The sequence below is a fragment of the Macaca nemestrina genome, chromosome 9 (assembly GCF_043159975.1).
Source record: "Macaca nemestrina isolate mMacNem1 chromosome 9, mMacNem.hap1, whole genome shotgun sequence".
Classification (NCBI taxonomy): Eukaryota; Metazoa; Chordata; class Mammalia; order Primates; family Cercopithecidae; genus Macaca; species Macaca nemestrina.
In genome coordinates, this window is record NC_092133.1 from 17,091,215 (window position 1) to 17,114,991 (window position 23,777).

At 45.9% G+C, this 23,777-nt stretch overlaps 1 protein-coding gene across 1 annotated transcript; it reads right to left on the minus strand.

Moving 5' to 3' along the window:
- Nucleotides 1–1,336: 1,336 nt before the first annotated feature.
- LOC105467352 (inactive pancreatic lipase-related protein 1) lies at nt 1,337–20,367 on the minus strand. The gene is made up of 13 exons (XM_011716883.2): nt 20,241–20,367; nt 20,058–20,106; nt 19,327–19,481; nt 18,717–18,842; nt 16,409–16,543; nt 14,941–15,049; nt 13,328–13,447; nt 13,109–13,228; nt 11,158–11,276; nt 10,117–10,246; nt 6,747–6,855; nt 5,329–5,496; nt 1,337–1,468 (listed from the first exon to the last, which is right to left on the minus strand). Exons 1-13 carry the CDS (start codon nt 20,319–20,321, stop codon nt 1,396–1,398), a joined length of 1,494 nt encoding a protein of 497 aa, XP_011715185.2. The 5' UTR covers nt 20,322–20,367; the 3' UTR covers nt 1,337–1,395.
- Between the last annotated feature and the right edge of the window lie 3,410 nt (nt 20,368–23,777).

Below are 23,777 nucleotides of genomic sequence, written 5' to 3' on the forward strand. Positions count from 1 at the left end.
CCTGGGACCTACCTTGCTTTTTGTGCCTAGCAGGCAGCATCACAGTGCTTTTTTCAGGGGCAGCCTCCCTAACACCCAGCACTGCTTGAGGGCACATGTCTTCTGCTTTCCTCTCCTGCCAATGCCTGGCACAGAGGTGGGCACAGAGCTGGTGTTTGATAAGTGTTTGGCGAATCGACGTTCCATTAATTGAGCTCTTCGCCAACACAGTGCAGCCTTGTCTGGGATGTGGGTTCACTGAGGATGCTGCTGAAACTGACAGAGAACCAGAGGGTTCGGTTGTCTCCGAACTTGGTGCCACTACCCAAGGGCTGCGTGTCCCTGGCCGCCGCCGTCTTTATCACCCTCGTCATCACCGCGGTTTATCGAGCACTCGCCTTGCACCCTGTCCTGTGAGGCCCCTTCCTAAGGTCGCTCCTTTGATCCTCGCCACGACCCTGCTTTGGAGGGACAATCGAAGCCCACTCGCATTCAAGTCTTAAGTTCAATGATAGCTTGACGTGGCCAGGCAGGTTAGAAACAGAAGTCGGCACCAGGACTGCAGGGGTGGGATGCGGGGCTTGGTGAACCACGGGGAGGCTCCCTGGGGGCAGTAGTGACCTGGGACACCGCAGGCCAGAAATGCCGCCTGGAAGAACGCCCGCTCCTCCCAGGTCTGTGTGGGTTGGGCCCATGGGTTTGCCAGATTGGCTGGGGGCTCCTCGGGGTCCCAGCCGATTGGCTGATGGAAAAGCCCGTTTCAGCAGGGCCCGCCCTGGGCCCTGCCTCCGCGCCGCTCCGTGCTTAGGCGCCCGCTGGGCAGCCCCGACCCAGGGGAGCGGGACGGAAGCCCGGGAGCACCCTGCACCTGTGCCCGCCTCTGGGCACCTCCCCAGCAGCCAGGGCCAACGAGGGGTCCCCTCACCCTCAAATCTACCTCCTCAGAGAGGCTCGTCCTCCTGGGCCTGCCGCGATCCCTCGGGGTGGTCTCGGTGAGTCAGGGAGGGTCCGTGAAAGAGGGGTCCGGGGCCCGGCCCTCCGGCCTGACGGGGACAGCGGGTCACCCTGTGAGTCTGAACAGCTACCTGCCCCTCTGGGCCTCAGTTTCCTCCCTGTGAAATGAGGGGCGGGGCTAAAGGCTGGTGCCCCTGGAACTGAGGCTCCGGAGTTCAGTCCATCGCCACGAGCTCAGGCACGGAGAAGACAGTCCACCCAGGCACAGGAGCCAGGGAGACTGTGTGACCCAAAGTCAATGGGGAGAAACCCAGGTATGGGGACGTGCTCGGGACATTTGCAAACGTTCCATTCCCTAATGTATCCCCGGGAGGCGGCCGCAGCAGGAGACAGACTCAGAGCATACAGATGCACCAGTGGATTTTATTGGCATGAACGCAGCAGCCACATAAGCTACGGAGCTTACGCCACGTAGCAGGGCGTGAGGGTGAGCAGCGTATCTTCCCGCACCGTGTCTTCACTACAGAAGTTGTACCTGGGGAGAAAGGGAAGCTTTGTAAGCGTTCGGGGGTCACCTTAGCAAAAGCCAGGTGTTGCTGTTTTTGTTTTTGTTTTTTTTTCTTAAGGGGTTAAGCCCAAGTCACAGCTGAGGAATGATTCAGGAGGCCCGAGGGGGCCCTAGGACTGGAGCTGCAACCAGCACCTGCAGTGCTTGCTGCCTGGAGGCTCTAGGACAAGGTCTGCTATGGTTCTGGAGTGTCACACAGGACGGTGGCCTCCGAAGGAAGGGACTCTCACTCCCTTGTCCCCACAGGTGCCTGGCGGCCACCATAGGCTCAGCAGCCTGGCTTACAGAGGGATGCTGTCCTCCAGTCACTCCCGGAAGGGGACAGTGGCCAACACGCCCTGAGCCCTTCTCATCTGCGGCCAATTATGGGGCATAATTCACTTGTGCAAACTTGATCCTCACCATACATGTGTGAGGGGGTCTGATTATTAGTTCTACATTACAGGAGAGGAAACTGAGACACAGAGGGCTCTCCATTAATCAGCAGAATAACAAAGATGCAAAAACAGGTCCATCTGATGCCAGAGGCTGTATTTTCAGGATCACACTTCAAGCCTTCCTTGAGCTTGTCTTCCAGCTCTGGAGTCGGGGGACCTGGCGTTCCTCCCTGGAGTTCCTCATGACCTTGCCCTCCCATGTTTGAATGCTTTGGGGCTAGTTATCTGAGGATTCTGAGGAAGGATGTAATAACTGGGAAGCTAAAGAAAATCAAGATTTTGGTCCAAGCTCTTCTCAGAATCCCCTCATATTTTTTAATAACTTTATTGGGGTATTAATTCCTACTAAAGAACGTGCCCACTAAGATTCCCTCCAATGACATAGTATCAAAAGAGAAAGGCAAGGCCTGGTGTGGTGGCTCACGCCTGTAATCCCCGCACTTTGGGAGGGCGAGGCAGGTTGATCACTCGAAGCCAGGAGTTTGAGACCAGCCTGGCCAACATGGTGAGACCCCGTCTCTACTAAAAATACAAAAATTAGCCAGGCGTGGTGGTGCATGCCTGTAATCCCAGCTACTCAGGAGTCTGAGGCACAAGAATCTCTTGAACCTGGGAGGTGGAGATTACAGTGAGCTGAGATCACACCACTTGTACTCTAGTCTGGACAACAGAGCGAGACTCCATTTCAGGAAAAAAAAAAAGAGAGAGAAAGGCAGCCCCCTTCATTTGTAGAAGAGGGCTCCCTCTCATGACTGTTGAGAGTTCCATGATAAGAACGCAACATCCCATGATGGTAAATGTAAAAAGTCTTATAATTAACACAAAACAATGCAGATGTAAGCAGTTATTATTGCGGTTCTCTAAGGCCTAGCCACCTGTGAGCTTGGACTTCTCTCAGGCCTAACCACCTGTGAGCTTGGAAGCTTTGCCCCATTTCCTCAATTGTATTCCTTGGCCCCTTCCCACCTTCTCTTCTGTGTTTCATTTTTTCTTCCCAGAAGCCCTAACCTGGCATCAGAGGCCTCCGATCATATTCCCTGCACTTAGGCCCTGTCGCCGCTCATGCACCTGGACCTGTTGCCCTGCCCCTGTGCCTTTCCTCCCTCCTCCTCCCTCCCTCATCCTGAGAGCTGCCCTTCCTTCCATCACAGCCTCCCCGGGGCCCTCTGCTTTCCTACTTGGCCACTATCTTTCTGAGCCTCTCCTGGGAGTTCTTTATTTGGTCTTTTGACCTTTCCTGTGAACCATAAGTCTGATTTTTCTCAACAGCGAAACTGTAAGCTCCTTGAGTGTAGGCTTTGTCTTTTCATCCCTTACTATTTGCCAGGCCATACAATAGGTACTTAATAAAGTCATTTGCAAGGGTACATTTACAATAGGTACTTAATAAAGAAAGAGAGGGGGACAGGGAGAAATAAAGAGGGGGAGGGCTGCCTTTCTCTTTGGATACTGTGTCATTGGAGGGAATCCTAGTCTGGCAGGTTCCTTAGTAGGAATTGAAACCCCAATGAGGTTACTAAAAAATATGAGGGGATTCTGAGAAGAGCTTGGACCAAAATCTTGATTTTCTTTAGCTTCTTTATTATTATTATTATTATTATTATTAAATGTTACTGGCCATTTTCATAACAGGAAAACTTTTGAGTAATTCAACTAATTCAATGTTTTTATTCACCAAGCTAGTTTGAGAGATTTAAAGCTGGTTTTGACTTTCCTCTGTTTAAAAACCTGATGTCTTATATCCAGCTGCTCTTAAGAAACAGTCTCTGGAGCAGACAGCGAGGGGAGCTGCACTCAGCCACTAGAATGCAGATGACAGCTGATGGGCACAGGGCCTCAGGTGTAGCCTTAAGCACGTTCTGTTCGATTTGCGGAAAGTTCAGAAAACCTCAGCCTTTCCTCAGAAAACCTAGAAGATGCAATGCCTTGGCTGATTTGGCCTCGTATGTCTTACCTGTGAGCAAGTCATCTCCTGGGAACACCTCTCATATTTATTTATTTATTTATTTGTGAGACGGCGTTTCCCTCTTGTCACCCAGGCTGGAGTGCAATGGCGCAATCTTGGCTCACTGCAACCTCCGCCTCTCAGGTTCAAGCGATTCTCCTGCCTCACCCTCCCGAATAGCTGGGATTACAGGCATGTGCCACCACGCCCGGCTAATTTTTGTATTTTTAGTAGAGACAGGGTTTCTTCATGTTGGTCAGGCTGGTCTCGAACTCCCGACCTCAGGAGATCCACCCGCCTCGGCCTCCCAAAGTGCTGGGATTACAGGCGTGAGCCACCACGCCCGACTGGGAACACCTCTCATTTTTAAGATTCCAGTGATGCCACCACCTGACATGTTTGTAACCACACAGTCCCAGGATTCAGGCCATGGGATGCTTGCTAATGAGGCCTTGGGGAGCTGAATTTTAGAGGCTGAGAATCCTCCGATGGGGTCAGGGAGGAAAGGATTTGGCTGCACCTCCAGCCTGCACAGGGCTCCCCGCCAGCCCGGCCCAGTCTCCTCTATACTATGCTCTAGTTTATAAAGCCTCCTGGTTCCACCGACCACCTGGCAGGGCCAGCCTCTTTGTTCTCCTTGCCTTGTGGGGATAGGGAGAACCTCACTGGGTCATCCAGTCCGAGGAGATCCAGATGTGGAGTCAGCCCCCGTTCTACTCTGCCACCCCACCCTCCCCACCTGGGGGAGTGACAGTCTCTGGGACCTGACCTCGGTGACTCCACCTAACCCCAAACTTCAAGACCATCGGTGGCTGAGAGACCAGGATCTTCTTCCCACAAAGCCACGTGTTCTACTGACCAGACCTGGAATCTGAGGTTTGAGACAGTCACTCTGCCCTCTCAGGTCACCACTCCAACTTTTCCTCCAGCTGTCCCTTTTTCCTACCCACGGCCCTGTGCTTATTCAGGCCCAAAGCCAGGGAGACCACAGGTCAGGATCTCACAAGTATTGCAACCCTCGTGCTTTCTTGTCCTATATAAAATTCTCCATCTTTTCCTAAAACCGATTTATTTTCCGTCTTATTATCCTGAAATGTGATTGGTCTTCTCTTCTTTCAAGTATAGCTATTCACTGGCCCATACTTATAAACTTGTACCCTTCAAAAGGATTTCTTGTTCTCTTTCTTATATTTTCTCATTTTACCTTGAAAGTACAGTCTTATCTTCTGTATTCCCACAGGCGGTGCTGAGAACACCCAATAAGGTGCACCCAACAGAAACGTTTTATGCTCTTTGTCAGTTGCTTGTTTGGGGAGAAGGGGCCACAGATGAGTAAATTTTCTTGACTTTTCTTGCTTAACTATGCGTAACTTTCTGGGGTGGGTTTTCATTATAACATGAATCTCTGCAAACATTTTTCAGCACCAGCCAACAAAGATACATACACGGTCTTCTCTTCTCCCTTTTGCACAGTGATCTTGGCAGCACCCACTTTGGGGAGGGTTGGATTTATCACATTGTTATTCCAAAGAAACTTGACTTTCTCAATTGTTCCAACATCCAGCTTTGCATCAAACTCATAGGAGTGGGTTGAGCCTGGTGTGAGAATCCCCCTTGAAATAGAGAAACATAAACATCCCTGTTCATGGAAATGAGTTCTAATGACCATACAATGCCAGGCTGCTGTTTTCTATTCTAGATTAACAAGATTATTTTTCTGAATTAATTTCCAAATAAAGGATGGAGACATGGAAAAGCCAGCAATATGCAAGCACTGTTCAAACTATGGTTTTCAAAACTCAAGTTTTAAAATTGAATGCTTTCTTATAGAAAATAAAACAGAATTCCTGCATATCATTTTATATTTTTGGAAGAATTATTTGTACAGTAACAAATTAGCCACATGGTATGGCACAATAAGCATGTGTTATTGTACTAATCAGAAAACAGGATATCTGAAGTAATATTAGATTTACGTTTAAGAAAAAACATCTATTACGAGAGAAAGAGGCCAGGCGTGGTGGCTCACACCCATAATCCCAGCATTTTGGGAGGCCAAGGTGGGCAGATCACTTGAGGTCAGAAGTTCGAGACCAGCCTGGCCAACATGGCGAAACTCCCTCTCTACTAAAAATACAAAAATCAGCCAGGTGTGGTGGCCCATGCCCGTAATCTCAGCTACTTGGGAGACTGAGGCACGAGAATTTCTTGAACCCGGGAGGCGGAGGTTGCAGTGAACCAAGATTGTGCCACTGCACTCCAGCCTAGGTGACAGAGCAAGACTCTTTCTTAAAAAAAAAAAAAAAAAAAAAAAAAAGAGAGAGAGAGAAAGAACGAAATGCCTAGGTTTATAGCAGAAAAGAAAAATTATTAGCAGAAGTCTGCAATTAACTTCAGTCATAAAGTCATATAGTCCTGCGTTGCTTAACAATGGAGATATGTTCTGAGAAATGTGTCCTTACGTGATTTAATCATTGTGTGGACATCATAGCATGTACTCACACAACTGTAGATGGCACAGCCTACTACATACCTAGGCTGTATGGTACAGCCTATTGCTCCTAGGTTACAAACCTGTACTACACATTACTGTATTGAGTTCTGTAGATGATTGGAATACAGTGGTAAGTGTTTGTGTATCTAAACACCCAAACATAGAACAAGTACAGTAAAAATATGGTATTACAAACTTATAGAGCAACTCTTGTGTATGTTGTCCATCAACTAAAATGTTGTTATATGTTACATGACTATAATTATAAACCATTGACATATGAAGAGATGATAAGTGTTCAAATTAAGTGTGTGGTTTGAAGACTGTGTATATCATCAAATGAGACGTAGTACTAAAATGGCAAATTACCTGAAGATACTGTACTGCTGAGTGTTTCCCTTATTTCCAAACAAAGCAACTTTGATCTGACCAGTGGCTGTTCTTCCAGACAGTGTGATGGAAACCCCATATCTCCAGCCTGCACAGGAGATGGAAGAGTTCAATTTATTCACATACAAATTAGGTAGCCTACATCCCAGACTTGTCTCCTTCTCTTACTCTGAGGCATCAAAGCATAAGAAATTATTTTTAAAAAAATTATTTTTTTTTTTTTGAGATGGAGTCTCACTCTGTAACCCAGGCTCTAGTGCAGTGGTGCAATCTTGGCTCACTGCAACCTCTGCCTCTCTGGTTCAAATGATTCTCATGCCTCAGCCTCCCTGGTAGCTGGGACTACAGGCACGCAACACCACACCTGGCTAATTTTTGTATTTTTAGCAGAGACAGAGTTTCACCATGTTGGTCAGGCTGGTCTCCAACTCCTGACCTCAAGTGATCCACCCGTGTCAGCCTCCCAAAGTGCTGAGAATACAGGCATGAGCCACCACGCCCAGCCAAAGTATAAGAAATTCTACTTGTTAATCTACAAATCAAACAAGGCCTTAAGGAGAAGTATATATTCAGCAATATCCCCCTCTAGAACTGCATTGCCCAGTGAGGAGGTCACTAGCCACATGTGGCTGCTTACATTTAAATCCAAATTAAATACAATTACAAATTTAGTTTCTCAAACTCATTAGCTGTGTTGCAAATGTTAAATTGCCACATAAGGCTAATGGCTACACAGAATATGCCCCTCATTGCAGAAAGTTCTATTGGCCAGCTCTGCCCCAGAATGACAGTACAGTGAGTTAAGGTGAAGAGAGAGGGAATAGGGGCTTGTCTCCACATTTGGGAAGGTAGCTCAGGAGTGCAGCCTGGCAACCACCCCAAGGGCGGGGACTGTATTTCATCTTTGCTCCCCAGGGCCCTGGGCAGTCTCTAGCACAGACTAGGTGCATGAGCAGTTGTCACTTAGGCTTCTACCTGAAGTGCTGTCCCAGGGCCTGCATGCACACACAGACACAAATACAAATGCATATGCACAAAAATATGCATGTGCGTGCACACACACAAATACATCTACACAAACATACGCATGTGCGTGCACACACACAAATACATCTACACAAACATACGCATGTGCGTGCACACACACAAATACATCTACACAAACATACGCATGTGCGTGCACACACACAAATACATCTAAACATACGCATGTGCGTGCACACACACAAATACATCTACACAAACATACGCATGTGCGTGCACACACACAAATATATCTACACAAACATACGCATGTGCGTGCATACACACAAATACATCTACACAAACATACGCATGTGCGTGCACACACAAGTACATCTACACAAACATACGCATGTGCGTGCACACACACAAGTACATCTACACAAACATACGCATGTGCGTGCACACACACAAGTACATCTACACAAACATACGCATGTGCGTGCACACACACAAGTACATCTACACAAACATACGCATGTGCGTGCACACACACAAGTACATCTACACAAACATACGCATGTGCGTGCACACACACAAATACATCTACACAAACATGCATGTGTATGTGCACACACACACAAACCTACACACATATAACCACACACATACACATAGACACCCACATACGAATACACACACATGCACCCACATATACATAAACATACAGACACACATGCATACACACAAAGGTACATGCACACATAAACACACTCATACATGCATGCATACACCCACACATGTGCACAGATGTACATTAATATACACACACATGATTCTTGCCTAACTCCTATTCATCTTTCATATATTCAGAGACCTTGTCCCTGACCCTCCTTCTGGTCAGGGCCAGGTTCCCTGTCCCATAATGTCATGGCAACAGCCACCAATCCCAACACGTTTGTAGTTGCTTGCTTAGTTTCTCTCTTCAGCTGGATTATTGATTTCATAAGAGGAGTGTCTTGTTTGTCCCCACATCCTCAGTGTCTAGCATAGTCTGTGGCCCATAAATAATTGTTGATTGAGGAATGAATACATGATTTTTGAGTGTTTAATTTGTTGTTGAAATATTGGCAAGTATTTCATGTATCACAACATCAGTGGAAGGATTGATTAACCAATGTCTTCTTACAAAAAAATACAGACTGATATATATGGTGATAGAAATGTTCTGTATCTTGATTTGGAGGTGGTTACACAACTATTCATTTGTCCAAACTCATAGACGTGTATGTTAAAAAGCGTGCATTTTGCCGAATATAAATTATACCTCAATAACTCTGACTTTAAACACTATGTAAGATGTGTTATATATTTATATGAATATATAACCTCTGTCTTTTTTTTTGTTTTGTTTTGTTTTTGAGACAGAGTCTCGCTCTGTCGCCCGGGCTGGAGTGCAGTGGCCGGATCTCAGCTCACTGCAAGCTCCGCCTCCCGGGTTCACGCCATTCTCCTGCCTCAGCCTCCCGAGTAGCTGGGACTACAGGCGCCCACCACCGCGCCCGGCTATTTTTTTTTTTTTTTGTATTTTTTAGTAGAGACGGGGTTTCACCGTGTTAACCAGGATGGTCTCGATCTCCTGACCTCGTGATCCGCCCGTCTCGGCCTCCCAAAGTGCTGGGATTACAGGCTTGAGCCACCGCGCCCAGCCTAACCTCTGTCTTTACTGGGCCACCTCCTATGGAACTGTCATAGGGCAAGTTGGTACTAAGTGGTCCAAATATGCCCAGTCTCTACCCTGTGTCTTAGTCCATTGTCTTAGTTCATTCAGCTGGTTTTAGAGAGAAACCATCCTTCTCCCTGATTCCCACCTGCACTCCACCAGCAAGGCAGCCCCTGGGCATCAGGGATGCATAGACAGAGGGGAAATCACAGTATGGAGCTGAGCTTCTTAAGGGACACAGCCCAGCAAAGAGCTGGTACCAATGACATCTTTGCTGAATGAAGAGAAGAACAGGTATGTCTGATGTGGCCTTAAAAAGGAAAGAAACAATGAACTGTGGAGTGGTAAAAATTCAGGGTAGCTGGTGACAAGGATGTGCAAATTGGCCTCATCCTATTAATTATACTGTTTGCTTGCTCTCATTTCATGCCAGAGAAATACAAGGGCTTGCTCTCATTTCATGCCACAGAAATAGAATGGAAGAAATGCACACTCTTTCTAAATCCTCAGTTGACTTGTAACTGGGATAGTTTGGGTGAATGTGTCCATTTCTAAGATAATCAAAATGTATGCACAAATATTTCAGGTTGAAAGCAAGCCCCTCATTTGTAACAGAAACTATATACTTCCTTTACATGGGCAGGTAGTCAAAGTGCAACTTACGAGCGAAATTGCTAGCCTCTCCTGTGTTCAAGAAGAATTTCTGCTGCTCTTCACTTGTCCTGCCATCAAATTTATCAGCATAGTGACCCATCTGTGGGCATCCTTGATCCGGACAGGGGAAGCACTTGTCCTAATGAGAAGAGATAGATGGGACTGTAAGGAGAATTTGTATTTGTATGATTGATACATCTGAGGGAGCAGACACTCAATTTTCCTACAGCCTAAGCGTTCTCCTTTGTGACAGCAAGGGGGTTGGGGCAGATGATCTCTAAGTTACCTTCATCTGGATCAGGGTTCCCAACTTTTAGGCACAACACATTAGAATTATTTGAGGAGCTTTAAAAAGTACTGATGCCCAGGACCTAGGTTAGATCAATTATACCTTCCGTTAAATGGTGAGGTGGTGAATGATAAGCAGCCAACTCTCTGGGACAAAAACCCTGGATTGCAGTGCCTACCAATTTCAGTGGTGTAAATACTCTGACTATGGCCAATTTCAGGCTACCAACATGATGTCTCTGAATGTGGAGTTGGGAAGGGATACTCACACTGGCTCTCGTGAGCCAGAATAGGCAGTCTCTAGCCTGTCATTCTTCCATCTCTCCCCTTGTTGCCAGTCTGGCATGTAGGACTCCAGCATCCACCTTGCTTTCTCTCTGGTGTGAATTATTCTCTGTACATTCTTCTACTCTTGCCCTGCCCGTGCCAGAAATGTGCATTCCTGTGTTTTCTAAACTCTCTCATTTTTAAGCCAGATTCAGAGGTCGCCTCCTGCAGGAAACCTCTCTGTATCATTGAATTGACTGCTCTTTCTCTCTGAGTTCCCAGTTTTCCTCTGCCACATGACTCATTTCATCGAAAATTTTAGCCACCTCCTGCCTAAAGTTGTTTACGTTTTTTCCTCTTCCACTCCACAGGACCATGAACTCTGAGGGATAATGCAAAACATGTAGTGAGAAGGCATTGCAAATCCCAAACACAGCAGGACAACAGTCCCACAGTGGGGTGATGCCCATTGCTGGAGGCAGGACAATAGCTTACAGACTCAAAGGACTTGTAGGAAGTGCAGGGGTATGCAGCAAACCCATCGGGGTCGAGGATGCTTTCCAAGTAATACTTGTAGCTTCTTAGGTGATTGCAAGCCACAAAATCTCGGGTTCCTGGGAAAACAAATAAGGAAGCCTGAACAGGTGGTTGGGGGGCTGAAACAGCTTCTCTGCCTCTCTCTCCAAATGAGATGGTTCCAAAGTAGGACCATACTTTCAGAAACTTAAGAGAAATCCAAAATTCAGCCACAATAATGACAATTAACATATAGAGGGTGATTTATGTGTACCAGGCAACGTTCTGATCACTTTACATGCCTTGTCCATGTAATCCTCAGTCTTCCTAGGAGGTGGGTACTATATCATTCCTATTTATACATTATCATCTCATCCCTATTTTACAGAAAGAACTACAGAGTATAGGCTCAGATTTACAGTTTAGCTAATAGGTGGGAAAGCTGGTAATTAAACCCATGCCCATCTGGTCTTGAGCCCATCCCTCCAACCTTTGTGCCATCTCATGTCCCAGGCACCATTCTGGAGGTCCTCAAAGACATGACTAGATGTGACATGACCAAGCCAATGTAAGGACATTTCCATGCAGCAGTTACACAAATAAAAACAAGGACTGTATAACTTTAGGTGGCTTTGTATGAGCTTCACTCTCATAGTGTCTTGATTTTCCTTGCAACCTTTCTTGGCTCCCTGCAACTCCTGCCAAGTGACAAATGTTACATTGCACCTTCTAGACCTGGCCTGAGCTTGCTGGGCCATTACTGATGAAGAGTTTCAGCTGCCCTATGCATGCAGACCCTCACGAGGCTGTGACAGACAAACTGCTTATGTCCTCATTTTAAAAAATTATTATTATTATTTTTTGAGATGGAGTTTCACTCTTGTTGCCCAGGTTGTGGTGCAATAGCATGGTCTTGGCTCACTGCAAACTTTGCCTCCTGGGTTCAAATGATTCTAATACCTCAGCCTCTCGAGTAGCTGGGATTGCAGGCACACACCACCACGCCTGGCTAAGTTTTGTATTTTTAGTGGAGATGGGTTTTTACCATGTTGGCCAAGCTGGTCTCAAACTCCTGACCTCAAATGATCTGCCTGCCTTTGCCTCCCAAAGTGCTGGGATTATAGCATGAGCCATCATGCCCGGCCTGTCTTCATTCTTAATATTTGCTTTGATGGCATCCATATATGCCAAGCCATTTTGATGAAATTCAATAAAAATCTTTACTCATTACATTTGGTCAGACTACTAAGGGTTTTTTCCTGTGTGGTGCCACATGACAAGTCTGGATGAAAACTTCACCTGTCCATTGTCCTTTTGGCCTCATTAGATACAGAGTCAGAGCTGTGTCTGCAGGATGCCCTTTCTTCCCAAGTGCGCTAGATCAACAATAAAGAATAACCACATCCAATAACAGTCTCCCATCTCACCTTCCTTAACTGTGACTGCTCCTCATTCCTACTCAACATAGGTGAGCAATGGCTGTCGTTGTGCAAATAGGCTTGCTGTGGGAACTATTGGGAATATTCTCATTCTAGCTACTGAAGGGGAGCTGATTACATCATTTTGAACCTTATCACTGATTCCCGAGAGAGAATTTGTAGCAAAAGTCTCTTAGTTACAGTCAGGATGTTTGCTCTTATGCTATTTCCTGGCTCTATGGAGTCATAGCTTTAAGTGACAGTTTTATAATTCTTTGTTGCTTGTATGTGCCAGGACATCCACAGCAATGTTTTAAGGAAGCACAAAAGCAGTAAAGCTGAGATATAACAAATACTATGTAGCTACATTTTTTTCCGAAATAATCCTCAGAAGAGGGAATTGTATATTTTTAAAGACAGTTGCATTTTTACTCTTAAGATTTGCTATACAAAGGTATTGGTCGCTCCAGGAAGGCACCCGCCCTGTTCCCCTCACCCCACCACGACTTTACCTGCCCAGATGCCATCTAGATCCACAATCTGAGACAGGGCATTCTTCTTGCATCCCGGCATGTTCTCTCCTCCGTTAGGGAAGAAGTCAAGATGGCCCATCTGTTGATTTGTTCCAAAACCTGAAATGTTTAGAACAGCAATGAGCTTTCTGTTATGCAGGACTTTCATGCTTAAAACACAGTCATGCATGCTCACAGCTGGAGCATTGTGGGCCTCACCCAAGAATGGGATCAGGGGAGCTGCATCCGTGTGAATCACATCAACAAAGTCAGCATCAGAGGGATCTAGTCGCACCTCTTCAGGAGTACCTTCAAAACTTGCTTCTACAGGATCCAACCCTAAAAGAGATGATCAGCACTGCAGAACAATAGACCTGACTGTAGATGTCAGCAGCACCAAGGTGTACAGCTGCCCAGGCTATACACTACCCAAATCAAGGGGTACCATGCCCCGGAGTTGTGCAGTGCCATGACCGTGGGTGCTAAATATGAGGACACAGAGTCTGAATGTGGTTCATTACAAAGGGATTCCCAGTGGCATGGATAGAGGAGGGCAGATGAGCAAAGAAATTTAGGTTTTGTTTAAGGGATTTTTTCCACACCAGAGTCTCCCATTTCCTTGTGTATCTTTCTTCTTCAACATCCTTTCTCTCCTCAAGTTTGTAGAAAGAAAGGGGTGAAGCAATGTGGTATCATAGTTAAGAACACAGGTTCTGGGTCTAGGTTGCCTGGCTCCAAATTCCTACTCAGCTGCTTTTGGGGCAAGACGCATGACCTTGAGCATGTCACTCTACCATTTTGTGCTTCAGGTTTTTCGTTTTACAAAATGGGGTGATAATGGCATCTGTTTGATATGGTTGTTATGGATTAAATGAGTTGCTATGTAGCACTTAGCACAATGCCTGATGTATACTCATGGGTGTATACGTAAGATATTAATAATTATTATTTTTGACAATTTTCCTTCTTAGCAGGGATCTTGGATTTGTTAATAGTTTTTGAAGGCTTGGTTAGAGCAGCTGATAAACAGGAACATGAATGTAGTTGCCAGCTGAAAATAACAGAGAGATTTCTTATAAAGAGTTGCTTGAACCAAACATCAGCAAAACTAGGTCTAGATCTGGGTTCTCCCACTGACGGGTTGTGTGGCTTTGGGCAAGTTATTTGCATCCCTGAGCCTTTTTCTTCAGTTCTGAGAATTATATGAGAAAATATAAATTTTTGTGCAATATTTGGGATAAGCAGGCACTTAATCTATGCTTACTATAATAATTATAATAACATTATTATTATGATCACCATCATATTATGTAGATATATCTTGTTGCTGTTATAATTCAAATGCTTTGACTGGGTTAAAAGAATGCTTTTGGCCATAACGGCGACTGGGTTTCTTCTACCAGTAGAAGCAGTAGGAAACAATTTTTAGATTCTATTCTGCCCTTGATTCCAAAGAGAAGGGAGAAAGACTTGGCAATATAGACCCTCCTTGATTATGTTTCGCTTACGTTGATACTAGTCTCACTGTGCGTTTTCCTGGGTGCCCAGTCCTGCTAAGAAACCAACACCACCAGAAAACTGGGACTTAGAAAGGAGGCGCTAGGACAGAGGTGGAAGAAGCAAAGAGGAACACAATCACCCTTCCCTTGCCATGAAGGTGGCACATGAGCTTCTTGGGGGGCTCCCTAAAATGTTCTGTGTAGGCTCCAAGCAGCTCTCTCACAGCCAAGGGGGCAGTCTCCTTCAGGGGAGCTCTGAACTGGGCTGCATTCTTGAGACCTCATTCTGGGGTTTCTGGGGACAAAACTGGGGCCCTGCCCCTGGGGCCTTACCTGTAATCCTGCTCAGGCCCGGAGTCTTGCTCCCTGCCTCTCCAGCCACGTGGGCTCCCAGGCTGTGGCCGATGAGGTGAACTTTGGAAGGTGGATAGCTGTACTCTGTCTGGAGAGGGGGGATTGTATTTTCAGGACATTTTTTTTTTTTTTTTGCCGTAGTTTTTCTAAAATGCCAGCCTGATGGATATTACTCCTCTGCTGAAAAACTTCCATGCCTCTCATTGCCCTCAGGATCAAGCCCAAACTCATTTTGAAGGCCTCAGAGGTTTCCTAACTCATCATCTATTTTTCTAGACTCTTCAGCCAAACCCTTTGTTGAACTTTCAGACCCTCGATTACATCATAGCCTCTCACCTCTGGGCCTGGTTCGTTCTTCTCTTCCTGTTGTTGTCTATCCCCCAAGCACTTGCCAGCTAACATCAACAGACTAGCCTTCAGCTCTCAATTTAGACGTCTCTTCCTTGGGAGGGGAGACCTCCTTAATCCCTTTCCCTGCCCCGTCAGTGTGGATTAGCTGCCTTCTATGTGTTCCTGCAAAGCTCCTACCCTCCCCATCAGAACCCACTAATAGATCACACTCTGCTGGCATTACAAGTCTTCACTGCAAGCTCCTTGACGGTCTGGGACCTCATGTGTCTTTTTTACTTCCTCACACACTCCTGACATTGTGCTCCAAAAAAACTGGTGAACGAGCCAATCAAATAGAGCTATGAGGTATTTGCACGTGTTGATCTCGGAGACATTCACCCAAAGGCACTTCGTTTATTGGTCTCCCATACTTCTTGTACAAATACCATGGGTTTTGATTTCTGCAGGAGTGCAGAAGTTGGTTATTTTGTAGACCCTTTAGCTCTAAGAGAAATGGCTCTCGTCATTACCTAGTACAGAAAATAGTCACAAAGGATTAGAAACTTAAAGAATTAAAGACTGAAAGAGTTAGCTAAAATGAAACAGTGTAGGAAGAAATAAGTGAAATGATTGTGGCAGAAGGAATTCCCCAACATCAACAGCATCCACACCACCAGGCCAGTAGTTGACACATGCCAATTGCACGTACTGTCCATTGGCTCTCTGTGGCTCTCTCTGGGCATGCTGTGTTTCACCCCAAACAGAGCCCACCTGCTGTTGTGGGTGAATTCTGAAGCTAGATGGTCTGGATCAAAAGGCACCTCTCCTATTCATTTGCTTTATGACTTTGGGAGCAAACTAGTTAAACTTTCTGGGCCTCACTTTCTTTATCTGTAAATTGAAGATGATTTAAAAACAAAAAACACTTTCTAAGTGTTAGCAATTCTCATTTTTGCTTCCACTGGCGTGTCATTATGAAGGCAAATTTCAGAGTTTTAGAAGTAAGATCTGGATATCAATTTTTTCTCCTTCTTTAATCCATAACTCTCAGCTGCATCTCTACCAGAGACCAGCAGTCACTACTTCCCTCCTCACATAGCCCAGCCAGCTGACTCACCGAGAGGATGTCGAGCATCTGGGCCACCTGGGCGCCCACCACTCGCGCATTGTTGGCGGCCTGTGTGTAGGTGGTTTGGGAGCCCTTCTTCCAGTCCACGCAGATGCAATTCACCTCCTCCACCTTGAACAGGTTCTGGTATTGGGGAGATAGTGGGGTTGGGGAGATCATGGGAGCAGGGGAAACCTTATCCAGCCAGGGCTCAGAAATGGTCACTTCTCTCTCCTAGCTAGGGCATGAGATAAACTAGACTCTATTAGGGAATCCTGTTGGTAATTAAGAGTTATCCTTCAGGGCGAATGCTATGAGAAAGGCAAACTGATTTCCCCTCCAGCTTGCAGATTAATTGGAAGCTGGCCACTCTCTGATTTCCTTCAACCAAATTCAGTAAGGTTGATTAGGAAGGGAAAAACGATTGCATCATGAAAAGAGTCCTGTTTCGAAAAGGAAAAGGCGTAGGTGCAGTCTCTGGTGGCCAGTGTCAAAATGACCTTGCGGATTTGACTATGAGGCGCCCTTTCAGGCTCTTGGCGATGCCCCAGCCTGCTGGGCGTTTACAGAGCTGGAAAGTGAGAGAGAAGCTTCACTATTTTTATAGTCACGATGACACAGTACTTCATGGAGAAGACACATGTAGATATTTGAAAAATAGAACTGTACTGATTTAAAAGAGATTGAAGAATTCTGGAAGGAAAATGTCTTCCTGGATGTCGAAGGAGCTGATATATCTTTAGGAGTTCTGCCAGGCAGTACATATTACCAGCTTGAATTTAAAAGGGTACTATAAATTTAAAATCCACTTGGAATCATTCCACATATAGTATACTAATATGTGTGATCACTTGCACAGAGATAGTGGGAGTTTTCTCCTCAGGACTTTTCTTTTCTTTTTTGAGACAGTCTCGCTTTGTCACACAGGCTGGAGTGCAGTGGCACAATCTCAGCTCACTGCAACCTCTGCCTCCTAGTTTAAGCAATTCTCTTGCTTCAGCCTCCTGAGTAACTAGGACTACAGGCACCTGCGACCACACCTGGCTAATTTTTGTATTTTTAGTAGAGACAGCATTTCACCATGTTGGTCAGGTTGGTCTCCAACTCCTGACCTCAGGTGATCCACCCACCTCGGCCTCTCAAAGTGCTGGGATTACAGGCATGAGCCCTGGCGCCTGGCCAGGACATTCATTTTCAAGCTATCCTGAGGAATCTTTCACAAGCCTGGATAATTTGGAGCATAAACTGCATCAATAAGATGCTTATTAATGATAGGACAGGAAAGGTGCCAAGAGTGAAATGTCTGCTAAACCAAGGCCAAGTGCAGAATGACTTTAATTTTCTGGGTTTGTAATTTTTCCTTTTGACATTACCGGTTGGTGTTATTAACGTATGTGTGGAAGGCAGGCTCCTGGGGTAAATTCTTAGATGACAGAAAAATCGATTGAACCAGTCTCCACATAAAGAGAAAGGATGACGGTATATTGTGGTATATCGCACGCACGTGTGTGTTTGTGTGCATATGCACAAGTTGCACACATGTCCGTGTGTGTGTATACACATGTGTGTATTCTTCTGTTGCTCTCCTTCTGACCTATATTACATGTAGGTGGCACTTTCTACTCTGTCATTGTAGTAACTCAATTTTAGTTTTCTGTTTTTCTTTTCTTTCTTTCTTTTTTTTTTTTTTGAGATGGAGTCTTGCTCTGTTGCCCAGGCTGGAGTGTAGTGGCACAATATTGGCTCACTACAACCTTTGCCTCCTGGGTTCAAGCACTTTTCCTGCCTCAGCCTCCCAACTAGCTGGGACTACAGTCGCCTGCCACCACACCAGGCTGATTTTTGTATTATTAGTACAGATAGGGTTTCACTATGTTCACCAGGCTGGTCTCGAACTCCTGACCTCAGGTGATCCACCCACCTCGGCCTCCCAAAGTGCTGAGATCAATTAAATGGTCACAGAAACACATGTCAGCCTCTCAGGGATATGGGAAAGATTTGAACAAAAAAAGCCCTATAGTCCCTTGTTTATGGGATACAAAGTACTCTCACTAAAAACGGAAGCAGAAAACATCGGGCCTTGGTTTAACTGGAAATTAGATAGTAGGAGTATTTTTCTAATAGCGAATGTGGTTGCTTCAGGGTGCAGACGTAGTGCAGAAACATGGAAAGGCATTTTAATTTTTGTGAAGAGAAGCATTTTAATTGCATAAAGTTACCTAATATGTAAAGTTGTCTTGAGTGCATAAAGCGAGGCAGAGATGTCAGCAGGAAGTGTTGGCCTCAGTTGGCCATAGGGATCAGAGCCGGCTCCTACCTTGCACATGTCTATCACCCAGCGCTCATCTCCTTTGTCTATGAAGCCGTGGATGATGAATCGGGTCTTTCTGTCTGTTTGAAAATTTGATGCTTCAATTGTTGATGGATCAGAGGGGAGGAGAATCTGTGACAAATGCAGAAGTGCTGCTTGTTTTCGCAGCCCAGCCTCACAGGCCTGTTTTTCTCCTTCCTCATCTCCGCCTGTCCCAATGCCTCTACTTTTCAAAGCTTAGCAAAAAGCCACCTCTTCCATGAAGCCCACCCCGATCTCCCTTTCCCTGCCCCCTCTCTCCAGGTGAGTAATCACTGCTTCTACTGGGCCTGGATTGTGGTTTGAGTTCTTATCTTCCCTGTGGTTCTTGTTAGACAGTAAGCTGTTTGCTCCAGACCAGAATCACACAGCAGCTAGAAGTTCTGGCAAATGTGAACCATTCATTCATTCAAACCAACATTACTAATGACCTGCTCTGTCTAGGTCTAGCCAGGTCTGGGGGGCAGCTTGAGGGATGGGGTGGGGCATGGTGGAGGAAGGGGGCACAGAGATAAGGTGCAGGGTGGGCATAGCCCCGTGCCCAGTTACAGTGACATTAACATGACAGAGGTCTCACTTGAAAATTGTTTGGGTTTTCATTGGTGTACAGCAGGAAGCGGGTGCCGATCTTCTCAGGGGTCCAGGGGAGAATTTTTAGGGGCCTGATTGCTGTCCCGCCCCAGGGCTCAGTGTCAGAAAAGCACCCGAGGTCCTCATAGCAAACTTCTTTTCCTGCAGAGAAAGGTTGAATCTGCTTAAGGATTTGCTCTCGAGGTGTGCTCTGGGGTGTCACTGCTGTTCGGGCCTGGTCACTCTTCTGTTCAGGGACAGTCTGAAGACAATGGATGAAACTACTGCAAACCCTCCCACTCTCTTCTTGACCCCAGTGCCCACCTACTGGCCTGGTAGCAGTCCTATTGAATCCCACAGGGACACCACTGGTACCTTTGTTTAGAACTACCATCAAAACTGGAAAGTTCTAAGCCCCATTCCTAGTTCTTCTGATACATTTATTTGACTAATGTGATAATGGGCATTGATAAGTCAATATGTTAACTCAGGCAGATGTTTCATGCTTTACTTAGAAATGTCTGGCCTTGGGCTCCCCGAGCATGAAGGTAGGCCACTGGGGGGATCCCCAGAAACAGGTATCACTTAAACTGCCCAGCCTACTCTCCCAGGCAGCCCACCTCTTCTCTCTGGTACCCTGGAGCTGCTGGGAGCCCTGCCACAGTTAAAGCTTTCTCTGGCCAGGGCTGAGAGCTTAAGTTTAAGCCCTTCCTACGGGGCAGGAGTGGTGTTTCTTACCTTTGGCTGCTCCCAGCAGGAAAAGTGTGATTGTCCAGAAGATCAGCATCTACAATAAATTCAAACATAACTCAGTTTCACCAGGCATTGCCAGAGCAGTGAGCACCGACGCCCTTGACTTCAGTACCGTTTGCCTCACCTGTACGTCACAGCAGGGGGAAAGGAGTGGCAAAGGTGGCTTACCCTGTCTAATGTTCCAGATGTTCTCTCCCACCGGATCGAGTATCCAGGCCTTTCTAAAAATATATATTCCAGCCTTATCATTTGGACACTACTTCAAGAAAACAGCAGGTGATGATAACCCATGCTGTGTGCGCTTAATACTTTAATCTGCCCAAATACACAAAACAAGATTAATAATAGCTGTCAAGTCTTCCCACAAGTCTGGAAAGATGACAGAATGCTTGGTTAAAACAGGGAGTGAGGTCACCAACCTTTCACCTATATAACTATGCATGTACTTGTGAGCTGAATGGGCCCCCACTTTTCAATTTTCTATTTCATCACCAAATAGTTTACAAGTCTCAATAGGGACACAGCAGCAAACCCTAAAAATAGAGGGTAGTATTTCTCACTTAGAATAGATGAAAATACCCGCAAATAGTTGAAAGTAAAGAGAAATCTCTGATTAAGAAAACCTCTTCTCTCTCTCTTTCTGTCTCTCTCTCTTTCTCTCTCTCTCAATTTTCCTCTCTCTCTTTCAAAGACTAGGAATACTGGGCATCTGCGCTTTGGAGAAAAATTCAACAGCCCCCACAGTAGCCTCTGACCACAATCCTCCCATTAACTGCCTATTCCAGTTATCTATTGCTATGCAATGAACCAATCCAAAAGACAACACTTTAAAAACGATAGCAATGATTGCATTATGCCACTATCATCTCAATAGTTGGGTTCAGGAGCCCCCAGAGGCCCATGTCATGTCTGTTGAATTTCCCCAGGTCCTCTGGAGGTTGCACACCTGCAGATTATTCTTGGCCCCTGTAAGGCCGTCATGATATACCCAGAGATCTGTGCATCTGTGAGCAGCCCAGCCAGTTCACACAGCAAGGCAGATAAGCCCTCACAAGGCAAACACCATGAGTGCCTCTCCTTGCCAAGTTAAATATGCCTCAGTATAAAAGTTCTCAATCTTGAATAACTAAAACGCAAGGGTGCAGGCCTAAGGGCCTTCCTCTTAATAAAATGGAAAGGAATCCTGGAATCGTAAAGAATAGCTGCCAACTATTACGAAGTCTTGCCAAGTACAGTCAGAATTCCACGCACCTTACGTGTATTACCTAATTAGTCTTAAAACAACCCCACAAGCCTCTCTTTATAAATGTGGGAACTGAGGCACAGAGAGATAAGTAAATTGCCTAAAAAGTCACACAACTGATGAGTGATGAGGTAAGATTTGAATTCAGGCTGTACAGAGTGAAATAAGGAGTGTTGAATATTCAGCTGTGCTGAGCTAGTAATCAGCAAACTTCAGTGGATGTCAACCATGTAGAACAAGAGGGATACAAAGAATGAGCCAAAAGAGAAAATGTGAAAACCCTTTTGGCCCCTGACCTGTTTCCTTCCCACTTCCAGGCTTCCCCAGGATGGAAAAACAGGCTAGACTTGGTGATGGATTGGGAAGGTGATCACAGTTCTTCATCCCTTCCTCCTGTACACACACCCTTTGCAATATGATCTTGCAGCTACTTCCATCAAGAACTGGAGTTTATTTCTCCACCTCTTGAATCTGAGCTAGACGTGGTATGACTTGATTTGGTCATTAAGTGGGGTAACAGCAACATCTTTGAACAACTCAAAGCCAGCTGGCCCCCAAGTATGTAAAGGACCCAGCCAAGATTAGTGGCACTGCCTACTCAACCCACAGTAACCACAGATGCATGAGTAAATCCAGCCAAGACCAGAAGAACCTCCCAGCAAACTCAGATTTCTGAGCATGGATAAATGCTTACTGCTTTAAGCCACTGAATTGGGGATAGTTTGTTATGTAGCAGTAGCTAACCAATACAGGAACCCAAGCCATGCCTGGTATTCAGACAGCAGCACCTGTTGCACTCACTGTTACTATTCTTCGGCACACAGCATCAGGTCTGAGCGTACCCTTTCCCAAGGCAATGAGGAAACTCCCTGCATCAGTCAATATACACTGCTCCAATGCACTGGCTCCTGTTTAAATGCTCTGGGGAATTTAAATAGACTAAGCCTCTAGCAAGGCTGAGGTTCAAGCTGCTTCTCCTTCAGAGGCTGTCAGAACAATTTATTCATTCCACACCAGTTGGAAACATTTCTGGGTGAGGCTTTGAAACAACGGTAACAACTGGAATTATTTATTTATTTATTTATTTATTTTGAGAGGGAGTCTCCCTCTGTCACCCAGGCTGGAGTGCAGTGGCATGATCTCAGCTCACTGCAAGCTCCGCCTCCTGGGTTCACTCCATTCTCCTGCCTCAGCCTCCCTAGTAGCTGGGACTACAGGCGCCCGCCACCACACCCAGCTAATTATTTGTATTTTTACTAGAGATGGGGTTTCACCGTGTTAGCCAGGATGGTCTCCATCTCCTGACCTCGTGATCTGCCCACCTCAGCCTCCCAAAGTGTTGGGATTACAGGCGTGAGCCACCGCGCCCATCCCTTTTTTATGAGACAGAGTCTTGCTGCTCTGTTGCCCAGGCTGGAGTGCAGTGGCGTGAACTCGGCTCACTGCAAGCTCCACCTCCTGAGTTCAGGCCATTCCCCTGCCTCAGCCTCCCGAGTAGCTGGGACTACAGGCGCCCGCCACAACACCCGGGTAATTTTTTGTATTTTTAGTAGAGACGGGGTTTCACCATGTTAGCCAGGATGGTCTCGATCTTCTGACCTCGTGATCCGCCTGCCTTGGCCTCCCAAAGTGCTGGGATTATAGGCGTGAGCCACTGCACCTGGCCAACAACTGGAGTATTTTGAATGAACTTTTACATCCCAGTCAGTTTCAGGATCACAAGTAAGGATTCATAGACTAGAAATCTGTGCATCTCTTTTTGAAACCATGACTTCATTTCCACCAGACAGCTCTCAGGTCTTCAAGATGTATGACTCATTGAAGGTCAGGAACCTAAAGAGTGAAATCATCAGCTATTATCTGTTATATATGCATGTGTAGATGGAGCCCAAATATCTGCTTTCCTTCAGGCAATCAGTTCTGTCCTTGTTTGCTCCTTCAATTTTAATTCTGGGAGAATGATACAGTTGGGCTCAAGGTGGATTCTAAGAGTCCCTTAATTTTAGAGAAATGTTTGTTTTGAGAAAGCTGGTTTTTAAATCTCTTCCAGAGCCTAGACTCAGGCTGCATTACATTGAACTATGTTTCTAAATATCCCATGACCTGGCAGACTGTCCCTCTGTGTGTTGTAATGGAAGTAGGGTAAAAGACCTTGCCTCATCATTAGTCAGCTACTGATTTCTTTCTTTTTCTTGCATTAGAGATACCTGTCTGTGGGAAGTGAACTCAGCTTCTGAGTTTTGCCTAGACTTCTCAAAGCCCTTGATGACTGTTGTCTCACTGAGGCCAGACAAACCCTGGTGCCAGCTGGAATGCATTAGGTCCAAAAGTCTGCACTCCTCTGTAGGGGTCCTTGGCATTTCCAGAACAACCCCCAGCCTTCAGAATCTGGGTGCTGTGAAGTTCTGCAAACTTAAATGATGATTAGATAAGGAAATGATCAGAACTTGCTCTCCATGCAA

What these genes read in the sequence shown, in the direction of transcription:
- LOC105467352 (XM_011716883.2), bottom strand. Translation starts at nt 20,321, where the DNA reads ATGATAAGGCTGGAATATATATTTTTAGAAAGGCCTGGATACTCGATC. An exon ending in CATCTGGAACATTAGACAGG is followed by an intron (nt 20,107 to 20,240) that starts GTAAGCCACCTT and finishes AATTTATTGTAG; the next exon opens with ATGCTGATCTTCTGGACAAT. An exon ending in AAGGGAGAAGAGAAGACCGT is followed by an intron (nt 1,469 to 5,328) that starts GTATGTATCTTT and finishes CTTTCTCCCCAG; the next exon opens with GTACAACTTCTGTAGTGAAG.